Source organism: Sparus aurata, chromosome 13 (assembly GCF_900880675.1).
Source record: "Sparus aurata chromosome 13, fSpaAur1.1, whole genome shotgun sequence".
NCBI classification, from domain to species: domain Eukaryota; kingdom Metazoa; phylum Chordata; class Actinopteri; order Spariformes; family Sparidae; genus Sparus; species Sparus aurata.
Genome location: NC_044199.1, coordinates 27,535,403 through 27,553,268, shown reverse-complemented (window position 1 = coordinate 27,553,268; position 17,866 = coordinate 27,535,403). Strand labels below are relative to the sequence as shown.

The window sequence follows — 17,866 nt, the reverse complement described above, 5'->3', positions numbered from 1 at the left end:
CAGTGTCGTGATTTATGACCTGGTTAGATCAGCTGGCCTTTTCTTTTAACAAGGACCCGATGCTGCAGGTAAGACTGTAGTAATTGGGGGTGGGGGGTGATTTGACTTGCCCCGAAAAAAACATCACTTGAGACTTGCTTAAGTTTTGGATCAATCAACTTAAACATCCCTGATTGACATGGAATTTGGGGAACTAGATAAACAGTGCAGGGATCACCAAATGATTCTGCTTTGCCCTGTGCATAACATAGATGTCCCAAAGTACAGGGAAAATCAACAGTTGCTGAAGCATTTCATATTTAATATTTTACTGGTTATAGACTACAGACTTGAGTGACTGTGCCACTGCAGCAACCTTAGATCCTGTAAGCTTAAACTTTTAATAGCCTTGTGAGACAACCTCTCACACAAACCAGGATATTTTGGAGACAGTTCATTAAAAAGCAGGGACATATTTTTTATGTGCTGTTTTTTATAGGCGAGGTAAGCGGTTGTGGAACAAAGGAGCAAAGGAGCTGAACTGATAGCGCCATCCGTTTATTGTATATTAAAGGCAGAATGCGTCGGATTTACCTGGGAAAACAGTGTACAGACTCGTACAAAAATAACCCCCCACAATCTGCAGCGCGCCCCGCCTTATGCCTGCAGCCTCTGGGAAGTGTAGCCCCCAGACAAACACAGCATGCAGGGTGTGAGGTAGTGACCAGGTACCACAAGCAGGTCAGTGGCCCATAACGGCGTGAAGCACGGGAAGTACTTCATTGTTTTTGAGCTGCTGCACACATTCTGATCCTGTCGTGATCGTTTGTTTTTCCTCATTTGTGTTTTCCCCTGCTTTTTGTGTCGCCGTGTTTATGCCAGACTGAGAAATCATCTGGTACGCATTCTATTTTCTAATTGCTGACTCCAGCTCCTCTGAATAGTTTCCTCGCTACGATCATAAATAAGGGCCGGGACAACTTAATTTGTCCAACAAGCATTCTTGATTGTTCTCTCATTGCCCTGGTCGATGCCGAAGCTGTGGCAGAATGGTTGTTAATGCAGTGTTTGTTGTTGTCATCCTTGTTGTTACGTCTTTTTTTTTACTAACAAGAACAACGGCAGTGCTGGGAACCCTTGGGAGTTAGAGTCATCTCCTTAGGAGTGCAAAAAATGTATTTCCAGGAAATTACAAAAGCAGATCCTGTGACAGAGCTAATATCTACATGCGTTTAGTACATGTTTTATTATTGAGAAAAGGACAGTCAGCAGATGTATGTATCAATAAGAAGACCTGAGCTTGACATGCTAATCCACACATGTCCTAAAAAGGCCACCGTAGATCGCTAGGATAAAAGGCAATGATTAGCTGTCTCTCCGGATTCGTGGGCTGGATCCTCCTGCAGGATGTGGCACATGAAGTTGAACCTCCTCCTGAAACGAAACCTGTCTGCTAAAACTGACGGTGCATTTAAGTGTTCCTTGTCAACTTATGTCCAACATTTTGACAGTCGGGCCTTCCTGGTGGCCTTGCTGTGAAGTCACTTATCACGAGCTCACAAATCAGTTCATAATGAGGTTAACAGTGTACTGTTAAGCATTCAGTTTATCAGTAATTCACTGGCTGCGTAGTTATCCCAGCCTTGATTCCATTGCTTGCACCTTGCAGTAGTTTGTTACTGGACTCGTTTGAGTACTACATTCTCACTGAAAGACCTCGATATACGTTCGAGGTAAATAAAAGAAGGCGATGCAATCTTTCCTCGGTTCATGAGTTGAAGAGGACTGCCTGAATGGACTATTCAGCACTGCTGGAATCAATGGCATTCAGCAGCAGGTTATTACAATCAAACCCTGGTCTTGGTTCAAGTGTCAGGCTGCCTTCTAAAGTGCACCTCCTGAAATTAAGAAATACTTCAGTGAGTTCAGCAGTTCTCTTTAGCGTAATACTACCTTTCAGGATCCATCCATCATGGCGGCTAATCATATAATGCCTGCCTGTTAGCGGCTTAATTTAAGTCTATCAAAGAGTTGATATCTTTCAACAACTAATGGAAGCAAGGCCAGAACTGTTGTGGGGGACTACAGAGTAGTTTGATCAATGCTGTACAATTCATCAACAGCTGGTGATATTGTGTATAGTGGGATAAATCAAAAATGTTTAGGCAACATTTCTGTCTGCACGACAGAGCCACAAGCTGACAGTATCCTCTGGTGCCCTCTTTATCGAAGCTATTTTTTGGTTGCCTCGTATTGAATGTTGTTTTCCACACTGCCAGATACAGAAAGCAGGTTAATAAACACACTGTTTACCACTCTTACACCTCTCACCCTGTGGGGACAAGCAGTTTTAGAGAAACCAGTGATAAGAATAAAAAGGGACATGGACTGCAAACATCTCCCTGGGCTGGCAGTCATCGGCTGACAAAGAGAAAAGCTTAACTGGGGCAATAGGCTGCTAACAGTATCTAGTTGTCTCCAGAATCAAGGGAGGACTACAGGGGACACACCATCAGGGACAGAAGATTTTCAAACAGAGAAAAAGCTGATTTTCTCGACAGAATCATAACCAGACAAGTCAGCTCCTATGAGACTGTAAATTGCTAAATAACTGAAAACATCATGAGACCATCGAATCATATAAACACGCTGCGGCTGTGGCCTGCAGAGCCTTAAATCACACAACCTGAAGGTGACTGTTCAACAATGTGACGAAACACCGGTCACGTGCTGGGATGTGTTAAACAGACCATGTGATGCAGTAATTGAAATCAACTACACAGAAACAAAAAAAGAGCAATGTGATTAATTCATCGAACCAATCGGTAGCAAACTGAATGTTTATATGAGGCCAAGATGAGCAAGTTGTTGCAGAGTTCTGAGCTGCACAAATTCATTTATCCTTTATTTAGTTTTTTTTTTTGTTTCATATCAGGTTAACATTGGTCCACAGAGTTCTTTCTGTATTTCACAGTGAAACATGGTAAGACAAATTATTGTGAGTGTGTCAGTGAGTGAAGTTAGCTTGTTATATCAGACAGTTTGTATCTACCGACAGTAGTTCGGACTTTGATATGGGCCAAGAGTTTGCATGATTCTTTCCACTGAAACGCTACAGCAGGGAGCTTGTGTACAAAAGCTTTTTTTTCGATTCATTATTAGATAACCTTGCCGTCTTTTCCTATGGCACGCTCGGTTTGATTCTTGAAAAAAGATTTCCAAATCATCTTCCCTTGTAATGTCTGTACCTACACTGAGCGCACCGCAAATGGAATTTCTTCCGCTTGTATTATATTGTCAGTGCACGGAATTCTCAAGATACACCGCTATCTCAAAATCTCAACAAATAAACTAAATCTCTCTGCCTGGCTCAATACCACAAGGGGTAAGTGAGAAAACCTGTTTTTCTTTTGTAATTTGGGTGAACTGATCCGTTAAGACTATTGTATAAATGAGGCCCCAGGTGACTGGACTCCCCCTCTGACCGGAGACATCAGCTGCTGTAGTGTGCAGTCGAAACAAAACCATGCAGACTCCTGGCTTATGATAGCAGTCCACAATGTTTTAAAAACCACTCTGTTAAGATTAAGTACAGCTTGGTGAGTTAGTGCAATGGCCGGCCCTCTGCAGAGCTGACTGTGTTTTCTACGTGAGGTTGTAGAGCTGCTGGCTGCCCAACAAACCCAACCCAGGAATCTGTTTTCTTCCCTGAACCAAGTCTGAGAACTAACCAGACCGTGCAGCAGGAAATAACAGCATGCTATATGGTAAAAAACAAACAAAAACAAAAAAAATCTATCTATCATCTACTTTCAGATACTGTGACTGGCTCTACATCTTGAGATGGAAAAAAAAAACAGCGACAAGTAAATAGGGCAAGTCTAAATGTGTACCGGAACTAAATGGATTAAATGTACTGTACTACGTGTCTAATGGTCTACATTTTTAGTGCATACTAAATATAGCGAGCATTAAGTGTAGGCAGAGTGACAACACTCACAAAAACACACACTAAATGGGATGTGTAAGTGCTGGGCTATCACAACTAGGGGTCAGGCTACCGTATTTCGTAGCCATACCTCATATTTGTCTGGTCGTGTCCAAGAAGCCTAGAGAGGACAAACACACAGGAAGCAAAGACAAACAGCCACACAGTGGAGCAAAGTAAGCGTTTGTAAAGGATCAACACAGAGTGAGTGCAGACTGGATTTACCTGCGGGAGATGAGCAGTGATTTCATGTTTGAAGGACCGTAGAGGTGATTGTGAATGCCTTAGCTCACTGGCTACAAACACATTGCTGCCAATCATTTTCCAGGGTACACCAGAGTGCATTTTCCTACCTTCCAGGTAGGTTTTTGATTTGCATCCATTTTCAGTTGGCGGGGAAATTAACTTGGAGGGGCTCTGAAATTGCTAGGTGAGTATGGCAATCCATCATGGTGAACTTTGTGGCTGCTTTGCTATTGTTTTATGTATGCTAAAATAAGTCCAACATGCAACAGTAATACAGCTTTGATAAAGACTAATGCAGACATAATGCTCAGTGTGATAGATTACCCAACTCAAGTCCGTGCATTGATTTTCATTCCCAAGTGGAATAAACGGAAACCAATGTTTGCCTGAAAGGTGGGATAACACATTCCAGCATCTTCAAGGCCATACAAACTGCGGAAAAGTGCAGCAGTAATGTATACATGGTGCAAAATCAATGGGCTTGAACATGGAAAAGTACTGGTTTTGATCTCAAAAAACAAAAACCTACACAGAGTTTGCAAAATCATTGATGAGGATTAGAGGGATTTGGTGAATGAAGCTGTATTTAGCACAATTATGTTTAAATCTGTCAAACTGTTCAAAATTGAAAACAGAGCATACGCAGTGTTAAAACCCCGACATCATTAAGTTTAAGAAAACGACTGCTCTGAGTTCAGGATTTCAGGCTTGGCAGTTCAACTGTGTTCCCGGATTTTACAGAACTGGTCAAAAAGCCAAACTGGAGCATATTTTCCTGAAGCGACATGGGGCCGTCTCAGTCGCTTATTAATTAATGCACTGTAATAAGGGAGAATTTGGAGGCGCACTAAGGAAAAACAGGGCACTGAAACTAATTATGAGACAGCCATTACCGGTATCTAGGGACTTTGTTTTTCTAATCAGAGGCTTTCTCATCACGGCATTCAGTGTTTTGATTAACTCGTTCATTTATGTACAGAACACAGGCGCGCGCCACTTATCTCCCGTTAATAACGAGAACATAAAGATATTTCTAATCTCTCCGCGCAAAGAGTAATATGCTACTCACGTGCAAGGAATCACATCACACTCCCTTCTCAGGATATGATATAGTGAGAACTATGCTCTTTACAAGCTGGTGAAATTCTAAAGAGGCGGCAGCAGCAGCTAGTAAAACGACTGTTCTGTCATTTCAGATCATCATGAATATGTCGGTGCTCTGGTGTGATGTAATACCGGGACGTGTAAGGACGACGGAGCGTGGCAAACAGGAAACGGACCAGTGGCGAACGACGATCTGCTGAAAAATTAGTGACAGCGATTACCAAATGAACAGCCGGATTTTCTGATTACAGCGGCATTAAATCAAAATTGATCTGACAGTGATAGATAGGAAAGAGAGGGAAGATGACGGGCTGTGAATGAAAGAAGATATTCAGTGACAACTGTGAGTGGCGACAGGCGACTCTTGCTTGCAGGTGGCAGATAAGATTCAGTAAAACAGCCCTGAACGCACTGAATGTTTCCACTGATTGGCAGCAACAAACGACACAGTTAATGGGAAAAAATCTGGGGGCACCCGGGCTGAATAAAAAAAATATCTACTGATAATCCTCCAACACAGAGGTGAAAGAAGAAGAGTCGAACAATCAGCTAGCATTGGATGAAAAAAAGAAAACACACTGACGATTGTATTATTTGTAGAACTTAAAAATGGACGGTTTGGTGCTCCAAAGCAAACCGTGAGGTCATTCAGACCAAAAGTGTATCTGTGTGTATCTAGTGCAGCTAAGACACCCTCAACACACATGTTACCAGCATTCTGCTCTCGTTCTTCTTAATCCTGTGAAATTTTCACCAATGGAAATGCCATTATGCCTTCTCTTTCCTGGCATGACACCGAGGTGAAGAAGTGCGCTTTTTTCGCATGCATCTCAGCTTTTGGCACACCCAGCTCCACGAGGCTGCACAGTCAGGTTGAAGCAATATCAGTTTCTGTGTGCATTCAGTTTTTTGGACTCATTTCACAGTGAGTAAATTGCTTTTGATGACTAATTCTGCTTAAAACTGAAACGCTTTTTCGACGTTTCATACCCATTAATATTTCATTGTTGATTTAAAACAATTAATCTGAGATTAGCAAAGTGGTTTTCAGAGCCTGTTTTACTGTAAACATGCCACATTTTGATGAATCACTCCTTTGAGCAAGATTTTAAACAGCTAAATGCTTTCTTGGCTGGACTGCATTGAAGCTGGACTCAGAAATAGAAAGCCGAAAGTTTCTGGATTTAATTTATAGTGTCTTCTGTCGACAAACTTTGACAAACAACCACTCGGCTTTTCACAGAATCTGGTTGAAAACTGCATAATTGTTTATTGGCACGGAAATAAGGGCGCTGTTCCTCCCGAAAGGAATCTAAAAGAAGAGGGAGATAAACTTTTCAGAGGTAACAGCAGATGGCGAAAGGACTTAAAGTGTAAGTTATTTAATAATGTTTATTCCCTCAAGTAAAGCTGAGGAGAAACCCCATGAACAAAGAAGCAGCACAGATTGTGACACAAAAGCTATTACATCTATGGGGATGTCTGATTGGCTTCCAGGCATATGGGTGGAATATAGGATGATATTAACACTAATTAAACCATATTGGACATCATCATTTATAGGAGGTGTTAGGGATAATGCATTGCCATAGTGTTCCATCATTTTAGACTTCAGCCGTGTCTCTGTCCAGGGGCCACACCGTTTCGAAGGCCACATTTGAAGGCCGAATGCGTCACAGCGATGTGACAAGGCCGTCCCATTTCGAAGGCTCCTTCAAATGTGGCCTTCCCTTCCTGTGCCATGAAGGATGCAACAGTTAAAACCTTTGCGGCCTATGGTATCCTAAGATTCTCCATGCACTGGTGATGGTTGGTGATTTCGTTTTTTTCAAAAGACAGCTATGGTGGACACACGTAGCGAAACTGCAGCAACGAAGTATGGGGCTTTGAAGCCACCTGAATAGCTAATGATACAATTATCAAAAAAGTCATGGGACCCAAATACTGTCAAGGTTGCCAGGCGACAGGAGCGGCGCTTTGTGACGCAAGGGTAATTATCTAACAACGCTCAGCTCGGCCTTGGCGGTCAAGGAAGGCAACGCCTTTTCAGACCATGTGCTGTGAGAGATGCGACCCCAGAATTAAGACAAAGCTACTGACAGGCTAATTGGTCTGGTGATGTTCCCAGTTTTTCTGGTGATCTAACCAGTGGTTGCTAGAAATGTCAATGAAGACACGCTCAAAAGCTACAAGATTCATAATACAATATGGTAGAAGCCAAAATGGCGATTATAGGCTATGACTTTGAAATATAAAGGTTGCAACTGCCAGTCCAAATGTGTCACTGGTTGGCTGTGCTTAAAAGAAAAACTATTCTTTTCTATATTTTGTAATTTGTCAAAAGTTGACAAAGGCAAACAAAGATGTTCCTTCATCACCACGAGCCAGACATATTTTATATCATCCTGCTGTAAACACTAGTAAATTCATCCCAACACAGTCAACACTGTTGACACTTTTCGTGGATTTTGCTGGCAAACACCTCATTCTGAAATTCTCTTTTTATCATTGACAGAGATACTTTATGTCTTGTGCTCTTTTTAGTTTGGAGCTGAATAAAGAACTGTTGATTTCACAGAAATATATCTAATGTTAAAAAATGGCAGCTTTAAGACATAATTCATCACAGTCGCTGAATACAGCCGGACAGAGTTGTGAGGTAAAGTAGGACAGCATGGCCCAAATATTGTGCAACTGTGTCCCGTGGTGTCCTTTGGGACAGGCCAGGACAGGTGCTTTCGCTGCATTTGCAGTGTCTCCGAAAATAGTGCACCTATTGTTACATTTGTACAGCATTCGTAACATCCACGCAACAACTGTGTTCGATAAGGTAAGGGCATGGGGTTCCTGCGGATCACTTCCAATTGACAGGTCTGCTGTGGGAGAGTGCACTAAAGAATAGAGAGAGTGTGGTCGAGAATAAAAGCCAAACCTTACAGTTTCTCCGCATTTCATAACGGTTACATCAAAAACGCATACAGACCTGTCAGGATTACTGAGGGAGTGGCCTCGCAGAGGTTTCATGAATGCCGAAAGGTGATGATGGGCTGGTTACCTCATGCGCAATGACCTACTTTAATCACAAATTTGTATATTGCACATAACACGGAGTGATTAAAAATTCAGCAGACTGAGCTGCTAGCGAATTTCGGTACCAGTACCAGTCCATAATCCATGATTATCAGAAGTATTATGAAGATGAATTAGAATTTTTCGCAGTGTCTAACGCGGGCTGAGCCATTAACCAGCATATGAGGTGTTCCTCCTGAATCCACTAACCTGCTAGAGGCAGCAAGGTAATTATCTTAATACTGTTTACTGCAGTCACAGCAGAAAATTACCCTGTGAAGTGACTAATCCATCTGCTGCTCACATGGTGCATGTTTTTCAGAATAGAAGTTAAAGATGGATTTTTTCAAAATTATACCATTTTAATGAGCTGATAAGAGCATAACAATAGATTTGGGGATGCGAAATCTCTCTTTAGGCTGGCGACTGCCAACACGCTGTGACCACTGTAATGGAGAAAATGCACAAGGACATGTATTCAGAGCTCACACGTCTTAAGAAGCCAGCATGTTCTATAGCCAAAGCTTTAATCCAGTGTTATCTCCAGTGCTCCTGAAGGACACGAAGAGAAAAAACCCGGCTATACACCAAAAGCATGACAGAGATGGGTTAGGGGCTTCTTTATTCTTATATCATGTTCATCCTGAGAAAAAAATTGCCCACTCATTTCCAAAGTGGATAATCACAGCAGTTTGCCAGAGTAGCATAGCTGAGCGCAGAACAGTCTGATCTGGAGATAGAGGGGGACTCTTCTGGCTTTTAACACAGCAATAATTAAGTTAATTTCTCCGAAATCATTTGCACTTAATTTTCTGTGAATTTCCGATGAGCACTTTTCATCGTCTTTTCAGAAAAATATTCTCTTTTAAATGCTAATGATTAATAGGGAGTGAAGTGTTACATATACTCTTAACAGCGCTGGGGAATATCACGCAACAGTGCTGCCTGAAAATTGGTTTTACGACAGTCCGCACACCCTTGCCTCTAGCAGTCACGATGGAAACATACAAAATCATTAGTACAATTCTAGCAGTGTTGGAGAAAGGCTGCTAAAAGTTTAAAGAGATGGCAGAATTCAAAACTTTACCATTCAAGGATAGAATTCAGGTGGCAATACAGGATTTAATAAGAAGTCTGAGCTGACTGGACAACTGCTTGGCTATTAATGATCCAGGATTGGAGGGCTGGAAATAAAACACAACAGCAGTCATTTCAAGATAAAGAGCAGAACTGCAAGTCAAGGGGACGACGACTAAATAGCCGGAATATCCGTGTGAATAATGGTGGATGTGTCAGCTCTGTGATGGATTGAGAAAATGAATGATGATTTTAGTAGAGGTTTGTTCAATAAAAGCGATCCCTCCAGTGGTCCACATACATAACAGCATCTGCAAGAGTCTGCGCCGCACTGCCAAAGTAAGTGCAGGTCATCATTGACAGGTGGCACACATTATCTTGTACAACGTGGGGGTTTATTTGAGCTCTCAAGTATTTGAGAACTTCAGGATTCTATTCAAAAATCATTGTCACTGGAATCTAAACACATTCGAATGCGGATACATATTTTGTATTTGTTATATATATAGTGCAGACATTCAACATTAAACATTCAAATTAACTGGAGTTCTGTGAGGCACAAAAAATGAGATGTTTGAAAAAAACATCCTATGTGAATTATTGCCAAAGGTCATTTAGAAAGTCCTCTGTTGTTATTTAACAATGTCAAGACTGATTTAGACTCTTTGTGGCGTGATGCGCGAGGACATGATGATTCATCCGGATGATAAAAAGCGTCTGAAGAAGAGTGACTATTTGAAAGCGATATGTTCACTTTTGCTGTACAATAAAGGAAGAAATAAACCAGTACCTGCTCTCCTTCACTGAACACCCTGTTTTCGAAACTCCAGGAGATGGTGGGCGTGGGGTCGCCCGAGGCCTCACAAGTCAGGGTGACTTGCTCCTCAAACTCCGAGACGGTCTGGTTATTCAGGTAGGTAATTTTGGGTTGCACTAGAAACGAGACAAAACAAATGTAACTGAAAGAAAACTTTCCAAACAGGGTTCCACTAATCAGGACACTGAGGACATATCCAGACATGAGGTATAAATTGTTGCGGTTTGCTGCCAGAATCTGGTAGCACTGTTGTCCATTGAAGTCTTGTCGTTATCCCACTAATACTGCATTCATTATACGGAGTGCTTCATCTTAAATCAAGCAGTTACATGTACGGCAAACAATTGCCCATCTGGCCACTTCAGTCTACCAGCGACTCAGGATGTGATCTTTAACAGCTTGTTGCTAAACAACAATTTCTGTTAGACAGTGTCTTTATCAGAGAGAAAACAAAAAAAAAAACAAAAAAAAAACTGCTGCCTGAAGCTCCTGAAAATGAGGCTGATGACTGTGGAGTTTGTGGGCTGGAAAACAACAAACAGAAAAGCTAAAAGAGGTTACAGAGCTCAGCAGGGCTGCTGCGGAGATGGCTGACTATTCTTTGTGGTTTTCCATCTCGTGACGTTACTTTTAGCCGTACATATTTATTATTCGGGCTTTAAGTAGTTGTTACATATTGTTAGTGCTATTGTAGTAGAGTGCCCAGACAGGCTTCATTAGGGTTGGTTTCATACCCCATTGACCTATAATAGAGCTGCGAGAACATGATTACATAAGGCCAGCGCAAATGTCCTCATGAAGAGAAACTCTAGCGTGATATCTTTCAATGTCCTGAGGGGTGGCTTAATTAGTTTTCAATAGGACACGCTTTTCTTTAAACCATATGCTTCACGCTGTGTAACACTGCATCCAGCCACTGGAAAAGGCTGTAGACAGCAAATGTCAATAAGTACAAAAGGAAAGGCCAGAGAGAGGGAGAAAAAAAAAACAAGAGCTACAGCGTTCTTTATGCTATCGTAAGCGGATGGAGTTATTCTCTTACCGAACACGTTCAGGCTGACTTCCTCGGCTTTCTCCCCCGCCTTGTTCTTGGCGATGCAAGTGTAATCTCCTTCATCCACTTTCTTGACATCTTTTATTACCAATTCTGAACCATCCTCGTTCAGGCTGTACTTATCACCCGTTTCAAGGACAATGTTGTTACTGTAGCAGAGGGAAAAAGAGGAGAAAGACATGTTGGGGCGTTCACATCACAAGTGTTTGCTTACACAACTTGAGGGGCCTACAAATAACTTTTTTAACTCACTGACAATGATCCGTTTGGGGCTTTATTTCAGGAGGAGAGCAGCTGGCGCACAACAAAGGCTGGGAGACCAAAAAAAGCTGTCCTGTTCTATATGCCTCTGAGAACATCCCCGACATTTCCACAGCTTTTGTTTGCCTCAGCTCTCCCTTAGCCCTTACACCGTCTTTTTAAGAAGGCCACGCACCAATTTGATGATGATGCATGTTTTAAGAAAACCCCTCTTTCGCTCTTGAGGAGCAGAAGTCTTCACCGGAGGTTAGAATCCCGTTTTCTGGAGAATTGAGAATTGTTATGCACGGCGGTGGCAGCCTTCCTGGAGCATTTTGCAGGCAGACAGTGAATGACAAACAACAAATAGAGCTTTACCCCTCTTTTTTTCTTTTTTCTTTTTTTTTTTCCACTGCCTCACCCATATGTCCTCCCTACAACCTGTCTTCACTCATTTCTGGCCAGGAGCAGCATCTCCCCTCAGCCTCAACACCCACATCACACACCGGCTTTTGCTGCATGGAAGACAGCTGTGCGGATCATCAGAGTCTTCAATAGTCTTATTCACTGGTGTCTCTGCAAAACAGCCTTTTAAGAACTCTCTGCACAGCGGTGGTGCCACTGAGTGACAGCAGAAATGGTGCGCCATGAATACGAAAATATATATCGAGACATAAACGTCGGTTATTTGTACTTGTCAGAACTGAGTGGCGATAAAGCGTCACCAGTTCAAACTGAATTAAGTTACTTAAGATATATTGTAGTAGCTAAATCCATTATCATCTTTGTGTGCAGAGGTATTTATCATTTCCTAAGGAGTAGTAGTTATTTTGGATCTAGATATTTCAGGGCTGTTCCCACTGTTTCTGAGTCGAGTGTAGTTCCAGGTAGATCAAATGGTAGTTTTTGTTAAAGACAGACGCTAACGCATCGGAAAGAGGAACCATTCTGTAACATCGTATTCATCAATCAAGACCTTTATTGTGAAGCTTTGAAAAAAAAGGCTGCGGTCCCAAGATAAATGTTAGCGTCAGTCGTATGTTTGAAAGCCTACACCACTGTCTCATTTACCTCACAGACAACCTTCAGTAGCGACATGAATCACGACAGAATTTAAAATGTCATTAAAGCTTGTTTTAAGTAGAAATGTGTAATATGACTAATAAAATCCAGGCTGGTATCACTAATACAGCTATGATACCAATATCGATTAGGGGTGGTTAATCAGCCCAATTTCCCGATTGGATTCGATTCCGATTATTGAAGTCTCGATTCGATTACAAATCGATTTTCGATTATTAACGATTGTTGATCTTCCATTTAACATCAGTCAGCTGCTGAATTATTTTACTTCTCTTTTGGGTAACACCTCACAGCACCTTCAATATTGTATAGTGTAACTGTAATATCAAAATTATTATTTTTTAAATTTGTTTTAAATGTAGTGTTTCACTGTTAAAAGAAAGCTGCCAAGCTCAGCAGCCGGACTCATGTTAGAAGCATTGTTGGTGACGAGAACCAGGGCGTGTTTCTCTATTCCCCACTCGTCTGCCATTGCTTTGAGAAACTCACACATATTTGCGCTTGTGTGGCTATCATCCATAGCTTTCGTCTGAAGTACTTAGGACATTAGCTTCCATTAACTGCTGACATGATGAGCTGTAACGGTCACCTATGAGACTGTAGCTCTGGATGTCCAGGCATCGCACGTTATTGCTACCCTGTGAGCAGAGTTGAGGGACACTTGCACGGAAAGGTTTGTCTCCTTGTAAAGATTTGGAATCGATTTAAGTGTGAAAAAGCTCTGGGATGGAATAACATATCTTGGCTCCAGACTGTTGACCATGTAGCGGAAGCCAGCAAGAGGAGTACTCCAGTTTGTATTACTATTTAAAAAAAAAAAAAAAAGAATTTTTTTTTTATTTATTTTTTTTTATCGATTTTTGGAAATTTAATTATCAAATCATAATCATCAATATCATAATCGCGATTAATCAATAATCATTTTTTTTCACCACCCCTAATATCGATACTTTGTCCAAAAGCACGTTAAAAAAGTATTTGTATCCCGCTGTTTGAACACACCCGTTTTGAACATTTAACACACAAACTGAAGCCGAGCCAGGCGAACCACTTTCCCATGGTCAACGACAGAGATGACCGTTGCCAATAGCGACACCTTCTCTCACGCTACACCTGATTAATACCTGCCAGTGCCAAAGGACTCAGTGAGCGAAGTCCGTCTCACCCTCGCAGCATCTTTTTTTCCTCCTCTGCTTTAAATAGCCGCTACATAACCTCATCAATTATCTTCTGTGATTAAATCTGAGATACTTAACAAGGTTTTGCAGTGGCGCCACATTACCTCACACTCCCCACACACACACACAAATCACACACAGCCTCTTTGCTGTCCGAAGAAATGAAAAAGCTCCACAGATGAGCCGCCGTCAATGCATGGAGACGTACTTCACAAATGACTTCGACAGACGGAAGGAGGAGTGGTTCCTGTCAACCGGGTGTTATTTGATCTAGATCCTGCTGATGGTAACGTCACTTTTTACTGTGTCCCTGTTGATGATAAGTCTCAGATTAACCCAGAATGACTGAGTTTAGATACCGATCTTTTATTATGAAAAGTGATCAAACAACAGAAACGTTTGGGGTCGGTGGATTTAAGAATTTCTATTTAATTTTGAGATAATGACTGTAAACCGTTATGCCATCCTGCCAGATGCACATTTAATCAATGTTTCATATCTTATACTGCTCATCTTATCTTCAGCTCATATTCACAGGCTATGGAGATAATTAAGACTCCTACTGAAAAAATGAAAGGGTTTTGGTTTCTTTGCCAACAAAAGCTGATCACAGATCCCATTCGAATTTGTGATTTTTAGTTATTAAAAAGGTTAAATCGGAACTAAATAGTTTTTTGATGAGTGATTTGTAGAAACTAAATTGGGTTAAAAGCTATCAAAACACTGATATCGTGTGTAAATAAGATCCTTGGAAACACCCGCGTCAAATCAGAACACAGTCATCACGCATCACATATCAGCCCCCCTCCCGTGTGGTAAGCTTGATAAAAATTGTTTTTTTTTTATTCTTTGTGTGTGTGCATGCAGCAAGTCCAGTCAACGTTAGGTCCGTCATGCTAAATTCGGTAGTTTATTCCTCTCACGGATACTCTCTCATAATTTCCTCGTTGTCATTATTTGAGGCCATTGGCTGTTCTTATCAGTCACATTGTTAGCCTATCATATTTCTTAAAAAGACACAATTCTCACTTCGCCTTTATTCAGTTCATGCGGCTGTTATGCCTGCCCTCCGTCTTCCCATCACCATCCAGTCTTCTCAGATTTCTCAGCCTCATCAGTCTTAGCAGAGTCATCAGCCGCCACCAAAATCTCCTTGTTGAGTCTAAGTGCCCAAGTCTTTCTGCCAAGACTTAATCATCATTTTTACCCGCCACAATAAACAATTTTCGTCATCCGCTTGTCTCTCCTGATTCATTTCTCATTTTCGGTCTCTATCCAGCCATATGACAGCTCCATCTCATATGTGCGATGTAATGTATGCTATAACATATTTGTTGCTACAGCCAGGCAAAGCTTAAAGTTACAAGCAGCAAAAATTAAACCGGTTGCAGATTGTGTGTGTGTGTGTGAGTGTGTGTGTGTGTGTGTGAGTGCCTGCTATATAACCACACCGACCACATCAGAACAGTATGCGATTTAAATAATGTGTGGAGAGTGGAAACCTGCCTAATAATGCTCATCAAAGCCTTTTTTTGCACTTGTTACCGTCACGCAAATGTAAATGCATGTAAAACTAATCACATCTCCCACACGACTACTTACAGGCAAGGCCGTGCAAATTCATATTTATGCCCCATTTACAAAACACATTTACAACACCAACTCCTTTAAATGTATGTATGTTATGCATATGAAATCCTTCAAATGTGGGACGGCCGTTTTGAAAAAAGAGTTCAGCCAGAGAGGCAGTGAGAGGCGTGCAGCATCAGCAGCAAGGGAGAGAGTTTTTCATTTTTTTTTTTTTTTTTTTATCTCCCATTTAATCAGAAGGCGAGATTCATAAAAAGGCTACCATCTCCAGTGGATTAATGCTAAATCTGAAACACGTAATTTGAACTCTCAGTGAGTGTTGAAGTACCCTTTCTGATTCCATTCAAAGGATGCAACAAAAAATAAATAAATACAATAATAAGTTCTTAGTTCTGTTGAAATTCTGAATCTGAAGCTGGATATTTTTTCATCATGCCTACAGTGGACAGGTGAGTAAATGAGGACGTCTTTTAGCACTTAACACAAAACATGACTCAGATTTAGCACAAAGTCGAGTCAAATCAAATGAAAATGGAAAGTTAAATTGAAGCACTGTAACACTGGAGCTGTCAGGCTGAGGCCACAGAGACTGAACTCACCGCAAACTCTTCATTTGTTCAAATTAATTACAGACATAAGAAATAAGCTACTCTTTCACACAAGCTCATTGGAAGCTTCGAATACCAATGTGTGCATCACATACCAACTGGAATTTGGAGAAGTAATGTTTTTTTAGCATCCTGCTGGACATAAGTACAACAGTAATTTACCGGATGTAACCTGTACCTCTAGTGTTATGTCTGTGGTGAGCCACTGTCATAATGTCCAGCAGCTGGAGACAGAGACGGGCTAAAAATATCCTCGAAAAAAATAACTCCTCCAGATTACTACATGGCCCTTTGATCCAGGTGGATGTGGCTGATAGAGTGTATCCTGCACTGGAGGGCACAGCCTCACTAAGTGTCATTGATAAAAATAAACAGCCTCCTGAAAAGATAAAGCAGAGGTCTGATTTGATAAGGAAAGTTTGTGACTAAGTGAACTGACCTGGAAGTACACCCATTACAGTAGATCCTGGTGTTCTTTAAATACTGAACGGAGTGTTGGTTTTTGTGTGTTTATCATTTTGCCTTACACTGCTGTACATCATCTTTATACAACTTGATCTTATCGGTCTGTTTTTTGACTCCTTAGCGGATTGCTTCTAAGAAGAAAATAGTGTCTGTAGGAATATACTGTACTGCCTTGATGTATGTGCTGTATTTTTGGCTTAGCTGTCTTTGAAGTTCTTAGTGAGGCGACATAAGACGGTTCAGTCGGCACTGTGTGTGTGTCTCTTTCGTTCTTTTTCTTCTCCTTGGAGGTCAAGATAAGGGGTTTAGAAAAAGAAAACAACAAAAGGGCTTCATCTTTGTGACGGCTCAGATCTACCCCTCATCCTATACTCATCAAAATAGACCTATGACAGCGGTGGGTGACGTACTGTGCCCAGGTGACGGTGGGTTCAGGGAAGCCGTCTGCATCACAGGCCAACAAAGCAGAGCTACCGACGTCTGCTGTAGCGTTGACATCCGACTGCCTGGCACGGATGGTGGGAAGGACTGAAAAAGAGATGAAAGATAAGTAATGAGTAGATGCAGCAAGTGTATTGAAAATCTGACAGGGTTTACTGAAGAGACCTCATCAAGATATATGGACTTAAACTCGTAATACGCAACCTTTGTAGGTGAATTGATTCTGTCATGATTGACGTAAGACAGCGGAGGCTGTTGCCAGTTATTGAAAATCTTTACACATTAATGTGTAATGTTGTTGATCCTTCCTGGAAAATACCATAGTACACCACCTGCTTAAACCTAAATCTCACCAGTGTCCGTGAGGAGAGAAACTGGCAGTCGTCAGCTTCATAAAGTGAGATAGAAATTAAGCCTAAATAGAAATCAAAATCAAAATCTTTACTTTACAAAATCTTTACTACAAGCCAAAACGTCTGCTTGTGCCAGATTAAAACCAAACAGTAAGTGGAAAAAATGATTGTCCACAATGAATATTCATATTCATCTAACAATAATCTTGCTAGAAGTTGTTGTCTAACATGTAAGAACATGAACAACATCTCCTAATAACCCTAATCTTAACCCTAACCCTAATTTATGAATGATTCCCAAAACAGCATATACCACCATTGGAGAGTAGCAGAGACAGGCGTTTCAAACAGGCACCAACACTGCTTGGTTAGTTTTAGGATAATATCATGACATGATGTACGTAACGTAATGTTGTTAGAAAGTCAACCCTGGCATTTGGGTTCACATGGTACACAAACATCAATCATGGGTAAAAGACCTGTGTTTGACCTATCCACCCAGCCCGACCACCTCATTCAAGAGACTTTGTCGCTATTTATACTACGTCACCCGACATTCTCTTTCACTCCTGTC

General features: G+C 41.4%; 1 protein-coding gene across 10 annotated transcripts in view; it reads right to left on the bottom strand.

Annotated features, from left to right (window-relative positions):
- Positions 1 to 17,866, bottom strand: part of ncam1a (neural cell adhesion molecule 1a) — a 278,226-nt gene that overhangs the window by 68,033 nt on the left and 192,327 nt on the right. For 6 of the 10 annotated variants that reach the window (XM_030438913.1, XM_030438916.1, XM_030438918.1 and 3 more), the window contains exons 6-8: positions 16,909 to 17,026; positions 11,323 to 11,483; positions 10,254 to 10,396 (exon numbers count right to left, since the gene is read on the bottom strand). In XM_030438913.1, coding sequence (XP_030294773.1) covers positions 10,254 to 10,396; positions 11,323 to 11,483; positions 16,909 to 17,026 — 422 coding nt within the window. Of the gene's footprint in view, positions 1 to 4,058; positions 4,089 to 10,253; positions 10,397 to 11,322; positions 11,484 to 16,908; positions 17,027 to 17,866 lie in introns of all 10 variants that reach the window. The other 4 variants (XM_030438912.1, XM_030438914.1, XM_030438915.1 and 1 more) reach the window with 1 other exon arrangement.